This window comes from Pteropus vampyrus, unplaced genomic scaffold (genome assembly GCF_000151845.1).
Source record: "Pteropus vampyrus isolate Shadow unplaced genomic scaffold, Pvam_2.0 Scaffold32, whole genome shotgun sequence".
In the NCBI taxonomy this organism is placed as follows: domain Eukaryota; kingdom Metazoa; phylum Chordata; class Mammalia; order Chiroptera; family Pteropodidae; genus Pteropus; species Pteropus vampyrus.
The window spans coordinates 10,465,201-10,474,230 of NW_011888813.1; the positions used below are offsets into that span (position 1 = coordinate 10,465,201).

Below are 9,030 nucleotides of genomic sequence, written 5' to 3' on the forward strand. Positions count from 1 at the left end.
GTGCTCGCCGCGTTTGAGGGAGGGCAGAGCGGTAGCTGGCGGCCAGATTTTGCCTTTTACTTGCTTTAGAGGCATCTTTACTGTTGCCCTGATGTCTCCTGGTTTTCCTGAAGCTTTTTTCGTCGTAGGTGTACGGATGGCAGCTCTACGTCAATGTATTTGATCATTTGCATTTAAAATAATGACGTACCTTTTAAATGTTCCATGAGGTTTTCTGGAATAAGACACGGTTTTAATGTGGTTGGCTTTAGCTTATACTCAAATAGTGTGTTCCTCAACAGGACACTTGGCATTTTGGTCAAAATAATTTTTTGTAGTGCCGGAGCCCCATGCTTTATAGGAAATGTCATGACCTGTCCCTCGCATATTAAAGGCCCTGTCATGGTGCCAGCCCCCAAGATGCCCCATGCATTTCTAAGTATCCCCTAGATCGTCTGTCCTGGTGGAGAATATTGTCACCTTTGAGAATTAATTCTTAACGTTGTGGAAGACTGATAGATGAGTGCTACTGTCCTTTCATTTAATACATTTTCCTGCTTTAGAGCGATGAGGCAGGATTGTTGGGAAAAGCAGAGATTCTAGGCAAATGTAACAGTCCATCCACCAAGTGGCAGATATATTGTTTTAAGAACTAGATTTTAGCAAAAGATAAATACATCAAAAGCTACATAAATTTAACTTTTTTTTGACACGTTCCTACTTTGATTTATTATTACCAATCCACGTTAATGTGCGTGTTTGGGAAGAATAACCCCTTCTTATTAAGTGCAACAAAATTAAAATAGATTCTCTAGGAAAAAAATATTACAGTGATAAATAAGATGGATGATAAACAATATGAATTCTGACTCTAAAATGATGAGACTTTTTTAATAATCCAGATCTGCACATCCAAAGAAGTGTTGCCTTTTTTAAACTTAGTACTTTTACCAAAAATAAAATAGACACTCTTCTGTTTGGGGCCTTGTATTAGTTTTCTGTTGCAATGTGATAAGTTAGCACAAACTAAGCGGCTTAAAAGCAGAGAATCAATGTTGCTCAGGGCTAGGGTCTCCTCTGAGGCTCAGGCTCTTCTAAGCTCACTGGTTTGCAGAATTCAATTGCTTGTGGCTGAAGGACTGAGGTTCCTACTTTCTTGGTGGCTATGAGTGGAGGGGCCATTCTGAGCTCTCAGGTGCCACCTCTGTGCCCTGTCATACTGTCCTCTCCATGGACAATTCACAGCATAGCTGTTTACCTCTTTGAAGCCAACAGAGAATTTCTCACCTCAGGAAGAACCAAGTCCCTTTTTTAAGGTCTCGCCTGATAAGGTCAGGCCCACCCATGATTATTTCAAACCTTTTGATCAACTTAGTCATTTGATTGGTGGCCTAACCATGGGAATGAAATCCCATCATGTTGACAATTTTTGCTTACACTCAAAGGGGCGGGGGGTCACATGGGGTGTGTACACCAGGGCAGGGCTGGGAATTCTGCCTTCCACAGGCCTCGCTGGGGTTTACTACCCAGTCTGGTAAACACCCATCTTATTCTCCAACCTTGCTTTGAAATAATTTCTTACTGTTTTCAAAATTGAGTTTTAACTTCCATAGTTAGGCAAAATTACCTTTGAGTGTACTCAAAAGACTGAAGCTTAGGCTCCAAAGTCTGTTTGAGAAGTAATGTTCTGTAATTATTTGGAGCCACAGAAGTCAGCTTTATTGGAATAAATTGCAACACGACTGATTGGAGAACACATTCACTTGGGTATGTAGAGTTGTTAAAAATAAGTCGTATAAAAGACAAGTAGACTCCCCAAAGATCTAATGTCCTAATCTAATGTCATTATTCTAAAAAAACAAAACAACCTATCACCTTAGAGGTGTACTTCACGTATTTCCTATATAGTGTGTACATACTGTATCTTATCACCTGTCACTTCCCAACCTGTCGTGAGCAGAGGGCGTGACCTTCTTGGTCATGGGGACTTTCTTTTACCCAGTTGACATTTCACAAGTGTGAACACTGGCTACTGAAGATCAGGGATTGGAATCTTATAAAAATGCTTATAAAAAATTAATATCGTTTTCATCTTCCATTTTATTTCTCCTTTTAAATACACATAAATCAGTTTTTCATTTCCTCTCTTTCATTATATTGTGATTGGGAATCTGACTGAAAACATTTTTCAGAGATCCCGGGTCATTTTTTAGTATATAGTGGCCACATCACCAAGCATTGCAAAATCTGCACTAAAACCACTTTTAACAACGTTTCTAGAGTAGAAGTTTTTGTTCTACACTAAGGGAAAATGAGTTTGTAATTCCTATAGTTCTTTTCTTACCAAAATACTCATCCTAGCTATTGGTGATTATTTGTTTAATGTCTGTTTTCTTTCAGACCAACAGATGTAGTGTCTAGTACAGTGCATGGTCTAAAATGACTCAGGAAATTTGAATGAATGAATGAATGAATGAATGAATGATGCCCCTCTTAATCTAACTACCATTTCATTTTCTCATCGCTTCTCATGTTTTAAGTTTATATTTTTCTTTTTATGCTGATCCTTCAGATCCCTTTGAAACTTTTTCTGGCTCAGCAGACGTAACTTGTTTTTTCCTTTATGCCTTGTAGCACTTTTTGCTCAGTCCTTTGCTGTCTCCCTTGTCAGTTCTTTACGGGTCCTGTTTCTTCGATATATTATGAGCTGCTTGAGCGCAGGTGCCAGGTCTTACTCACCTTTGTATCTTCAGCATCTAACACTGTGCACAGCTTATGGTTAGTGACCAATACATGTTTGAATCAGAGCCCTTTACAACACTGTTTTTTTCAAATAAGTAATATATGCACATACTAGGAAGAGGGTGGCTTCCCACCCCCGGCCCCCAGCCATGCTGGTCCTCGAGCTCAAACTACTACCACCAGTGTCTTAGATTTAACGGCTTTAACCCCCTCAACATTTGCAAACCGAGGTACCTCAGATGGTGATACTATTCGATCAGCCAACATACTATGGAAGACAGCACTGAAGTGGAGTCGAAAGGCCCATGTCCCCATTTGGGATTGCCACTGACTAGCCTTGCCACTTACATTTCGGAAAAAGTCATTTTTATAATCTGGGCTTTTATCTTCTTGAATGCTCTGAGGATAATGGTAAAAAAAATATATGTGGAGAGTACCTATTAAACTGCATGATGTATATTTTTTTTCTTATATATGATGTATTAAATACTAGTTAACCGCTTGATTTTGGTAGCTGCTAACAACCTCATGTTATCAAGTTCATATTACGTAAAGCCTCTTGGGATTGAAAAAAAGCAGCTTATAAAGCTTTTATCTTTTTTGTTTATATGTGACCTAAAGATTTGTCCATCGATATAGCCTTTTCTAAACTTACGTGGTTATTTAAAAATTGGTCAAGATTATTCTGTATAATCAAGATGAGTCCATTTGGCCAGAGTGTATGTTCAAAGAAACTAAAAACTTATCTTGAACTTATTAGAATGTTTTGTGGGCTGGCAATTTCCTCTCTTGTCTGGTTGCTTTTATGGAAACCTATTTATAGTTTTTGATTCTGCCATGAAATCCTGTGTTTGATGGACAGCCTGTTGTTATGGAAATTACCGAGACATGATGACAAATACAGTGTTTAAATTTTACCAGAGGACTAACTAAGCAGGCAAGAAGATAAGCTGGAAGAAGCAGCCTTAGCTGAGAGGATAGTACCTAGGAGTAATTGGCAAACCCAGTGAGGACAATTATGAAAGCTGTGCATTGTGGGTGGGCAGAGAGCAATCGCTGTTACAGTTGCCTAGCAACCGACAGGCATTTCGGGATAGTAGGGATGAGCAGAAATGTTGGTGCTGCCACTTTGGGGAAAAATGAGACGAGTGCTTGACTACAAAACCACTGTGCCTTTTTGAGGAAACAAAAAACGTTCTGCCCTCCTCTGCTTTTCAATATAGCCGCGCAGTACTTCTCTAATGTCTGTTACTTTGATTCTGAAACAAATGGTCCCTTTGCCCCCTTTGTCTGAGTTTTTGGTCCAAAATCAAATTGGACCACACACACACAAAAAAAATGTTTCTACATGTCATTGGGTAGACTCAGTTGCCTGGTGTTGCAGCTCCAAGATACTGGGGTTAGTGTACTTTGTTACAAATAATGGTTATCGGTACTGCAGTCTGCAGATGACTTCCTTTCTACCTTAGAGATGATTCAAGGTCATATCACCACCCTTGCTTTCTCTCATTCTGGTACAAGTAGACCAAAGACAGAGCATGCTCCTTTTTAGGCTCAAGGGGACAGATCTCATGGAACATTATCCCTGATGGGGAAAGGCTTGAGACCCCTTGATCTCGAGCCTCAAGACTCAAGACCCTTTGTGCACTGGCATCGCTAATCACCAGGTGGCCTAAGATGAGGTGGTGCTATTTGGGAGTCTTTCACCAGGAACTGGCCCCCAAAGAAACCCTCTCACAAGTAATAGCAAATATGTGTACGGTGCCTACTATGTGCTGACTAATTCCTAGTTCGCTTAGAGACACTTGCCTTTTGTCTGCTTTACATATGTTTCCTTTGTACAAAGGACTATCCCGGTTTAAAAAAAAAAAAAAAAAAAATGTTGTAATAGGTAATCTCCCAGGCCCCATTCTAAGAACTTGTCATAGTTTTGTCATTGAAAACTTTTCAAGTTTCTGTATTGCCTTTCCACCATAGAAGACAAACCAAAATAGTGAAACCTATCAGTTGAAATTGAAATAGTGAGCAGTTTTCAGTTATCACATCGGTTACTATTAAATACATACTGAAATTCTCGACAGGGTGTTCTGGGTACCAGTTTTGATGTGAAATTTGCAAAGCAACTTTGATCCTGCTTGCCAGTATTTTTTGTCATTTTGGATTTGGGATGCTGATGTGATGGCTTCTAAGTCCATGTGATTCCATTTGTGGGATCAAGTGTAGATGGATCCTTTTAAAGATGAGGTTGACAGCGAGGCTGGACTGTGCCCCAGAATAAAAGCTAGACTTCCCAATTCAGTGCGGCTTGGGTAGAGTTTGCTTGGGGGTCATAATGTGCCTGTGACCAGGGAACAAAGTCAGTGTGCAAATTGATTTCTTAAAATGTATTCAGTGATTCATCAGAATTGTTACTTCTAAAAGCCCACAATCAAGTAAGTACCTGACGACCTATCGTGCTCTGCTCTCTTCCATCTGTGGGAAAATGTGTATCATAATCATTTTCATTTTTCTTTTCCTGCTGGCATTTCTTTGTTGACACACTGTATCTATAAGACTTGATACCAATCCCTAAAACACAGCTGACATGTTGCGTCCCCTTTGGTACTTAATCTCATGTGATTGTTGGACATCTGCAGATTTGGCTTAATTTTAACTCTGCTGTTAAATTCCTGGCACTTTATCACTCATATCTATATTAAAAAGTTAAGAGGACGTATATCTGTATCAAGGGGACCAGAATCCTCTTAACTTCCTTTATAAAATACAATAGAAGCTCACTGTATTTCTGCTGTGGGGACTTGTACAAGGGTTATGCAACCAGCAAAGCAATCTGATGAATAATATTTAGGCCCATCTACCACCAACACTTTCTAGGATTAGGAGCCTAGGTGGACCTGCCTTCTGGAGAATTCCGTTGCTTGGTGAGTCACATCAGAGAGGACCAGAGTCAACCTCCCATAAATTTAGCGAAGTATTGGCAATGGTAATAGCTAACATCTATTAGGCATCATTTACGTGCCATGGACTTTGCATATCTTATCTTATACTGTCTGCACATCATCTTTGTGAGGCAAGTATGTGACCGTATTGAGAATCTGCGACGTTAGCACCAATTGTGATCGAAATGCATGTGAGCTCAGTTTCCACTCTTACCCACCGCCCTACTGTGCCTTTCGTGCTCCATTGTCAACAGTTAGATGTTTTCTCTAGATTTTCCGATTTTAAACTTTTTACTTCCTTAACCATAATGAACCAATAGTTTTGATAAGTCGTATCTTCTAAGCCTTTGCATATTAGTCTCTTTTCTTGGATTAATTAGATGTTTGTGGCCTACATAACATCTGCAGGATTCACTTGGGAGACATCTGTGGGCTGGAATAGCCATAGACAACTTCTTGAAAGAGATACGGGGTTTGTGGAGGAGGAAAGGGCTCAGATATCCACAGGAGTGGGTAGGGTGGAAGGCATTGTGGACGAGGAAATGACGTTTGCAAAAGGCATGGAGGTAGTCAGTAAATGAATTCATTTAACAGTAGAGGAGCTGGGAAAGGCATCATGAGAAATAAGATTACAAAGCATTAATTTGCAATCAGATCGTGGAGGGTCCCGAATGCCAGGCTGTGCATTTATTTTGTGTATGCTTATGGAGGAAGGACGCATTGATACCGAGAGCTGCTGGAGGAAGATGTAGAGAGGGCAGTCCTTTGGATCTAGAGTCTAGGGCGAAAAGGACTGACCTAGGGAGACCTTATTGGAAATAGAAACAATGTTACAAGGGTAAAATAGCTTGGTGTCTAGTTGTACAAAGTTGCCTATGGAGCAGACAAGTCCAAGGTGCCTCAGATTTCTGAGCCCGACTGAATGAGACTGTGGACAGAGGGAATTAAGTGGGGAGCTGGCTTGCAGAGGGGATGTTCACTTCTTGGAGTTTCGAGTTTGAGATGACAGTGTGACATCCCAGTAGAGAAATCCAGCTGGTGGTTGGAGATGCCCATTTGGAAATTTGATGAGAGAAGTCTGGGATCCATCCTCGTCAAAGTGATGGTTATTCTTGGCGCATGGAAAAGGAAGAAGAGACAGTAGAATTGAGCCAAGAGCAGAGCGTAAATTTAGAAGATACGGGGTGGGAAGGGCAGCACGTGAGAGAGAACTGAATAGTCAGGTGGAGAGAAAGCCAGGGAAGATGCAAAGCAGGCACGGCCGGGCCGCGGGAGGCCCGGAGCAGGACCGCGCGGCCTCGGCACTGCTGGCATCCTGGGCCTCATCGTTCTTCCGTACGGGGACTGTCCTGTGCTTCGTGGGATGCTCAACAGCATCCCGGCCTCCACCCGCTGGATACCAGTAGCATTCCACCCTCCAGCTGTGACAATGAAAAATGTCCCCAGACATTGCGAAATGTCCCCGAGGGGCAAAATCATCCCCAGTCGAGAGCCACTGGTCTAGAAGAATAAGGTGGTAGTCTAAACAGGAAAGATGTTTCAGAGGGAAACTTAGCAGAATCCATCAAAATTAAAGATTCTATTTTTAATGCATACCTGTATACAACTTGAATCTTTCACAGTGAGACTCTCTTTCCAAATTACTTGTGAAATTTTTTTTCCGGTGCATAAAAAGAAACAGAGCCCAAGGGCAGCACAAGAAAACCTACAGCAAATGCAAAATGGAAGGTGACTTAACAGTGTCACTGTGTGTGTGACAGGCACACCGCTGTGGAGTTTTAGGGCAGGGGCGACAGCGGCATTCGCTAGAGGTCATCACGTTCCTCCTCGTCACCCCAGCTGCCCAGTCTCCATCTTCTCCTGCATCCATTGTCAAAGTGCTGCTTATTGCCTCTGTGAAAGTGTCTTTCCCCAACCCCCACCCCGGTCCTCCGTGGCTAAAAGCTGAGTCTGTTAGTCATCTCTGAACTCTTTGTGCAGCTGCTGCTTAGATTAAGTACCAATGATGAAAAGGCATGTCTTATCACTGACACATGTTCCCATAACAGCTGTCATCCTTGGGGATGCTTACGCCTTCTAACAAAATCTTAAAAGTAAGCTCAACGGCGCAAACAGGTGCTCTGGCCAGCGTGGGAGGTGGCAGACAATGCTCCTGCTGCCACCACAGTTTAGACTCTCAGAGATGCACGTAGCAGGGTTTGGCCCAGAGAGCACCCTCCTTGCTCCCCTCTCCTTTCTTACGTAGCTGTTTCCACCACACGTGATCATGAACTTTCAGACAAACACTCCTAGCAGTGAGTTACAGTAAAAGTTGCGGATTTTACCTTTGTGGTTGGCGTGGGGAGGGTGGGGTGGCGATCTAGTGAGATGTGAGTGCGGACGTCTCTAGCCAGAGACTGGAGTCTGGAAGCCGTGTTTGGCCTCATTGGCTAAAACCCCTCATTCTAGAGACAAGAAACTCGGGCCTGGGGAGAAGAATGCCTTAGGGTGTCGCAGTTGGTGGGGAAGCCGGGACAAAACCTCTCTCCTGATCTGGGGTTCAGGGGTCTTTTCTCAACATTGGCCCACCAACCTTCTCCATGAACCTTAGATGGCATCATTCCTTCCTTTTAGAAACTTCTCGTTACACAGTATTAGTTTAAATTTACTCCTAAAGGTTTCGACTTTGGAACAAAATTTCCATGTCGCGGCCTGAGATCAGGTGTCTAGTTAGCAGCCACACTGCACAAGCTGTGACAGCATCTCCCACCAGTTCAGTTCCTCATTAAGGGGCCTATAAACTGCCCGACTGAATAACTCACCATCAGTCAGCTTAGCCGGGGGCTCAGAACAAAAGCACCCACCCTGTGGTGGCTCTGCAGTGTGTCATTTTGCCTCGGCTGAAGCCCGTTTTCCAGAATCTCCTTTCTTGTACGTTTCAGTGAGGACGGGCCCCAAAGGAGAATCTCGTGGAGATTTGGAGGGCAGATGTGGAGCAGCAGCCATTTCTATAACCCGCACGTTGTCACTTTGTGCTGGCTCATCTTGTTGGCGTGAGCCAGCAGCTGGACCTGCAGCTGCCACACCCTCCCCTGGGTCCTGCTTCAGCTTCTCTAACCCCTGTGCCTCTCCAGGGGTCTGTGTTTAGCTCTGTGGCAAAGGGCCCAGCTTCTGCAGGACACCTACGCCCCTAATGCCAGAGGCAACATGAACTGACATGGTTTTAGTCTGATCTTGTGGCTTCAGCTCATTGCTCGTGGTTCTGGCTTGCTGCTCTCCTCTGTTTTATTTCCATCCTTCCCTGGCTTCTGCCAGCCCTGCAGACTTCAAGCTCCAGCATCAGGGCAAAGACGGCAGCGTTGACCAGCTCCCACAGTACATGAGGTCAAAT

At 43.1% G+C, this 9,030-nt stretch overlaps 1 protein-coding gene across 1 annotated transcript in view; it reads left to right on the forward strand.

Annotated features, from left to right (window-relative positions):
- The window catches only part of TDP1 (tyrosyl-DNA phosphodiesterase 1), a 73,122-nt gene that overhangs the window by 33,392 nt on the left and 30,700 nt on the right, over positions 1–9,030 (forward strand). Inside the window, exons 15-16 of the mRNA XM_023528867.1 lie at positions 6,041–6,226; positions 7,421–7,608. Of these exons, the coding sequence (XP_023384635.1) occupies positions 6,041–6,226; positions 7,421–7,608 (374 nt within the window). The remainder of the gene's footprint in view (positions 1–6,040; positions 6,227–7,420; positions 7,609–9,030) is intronic.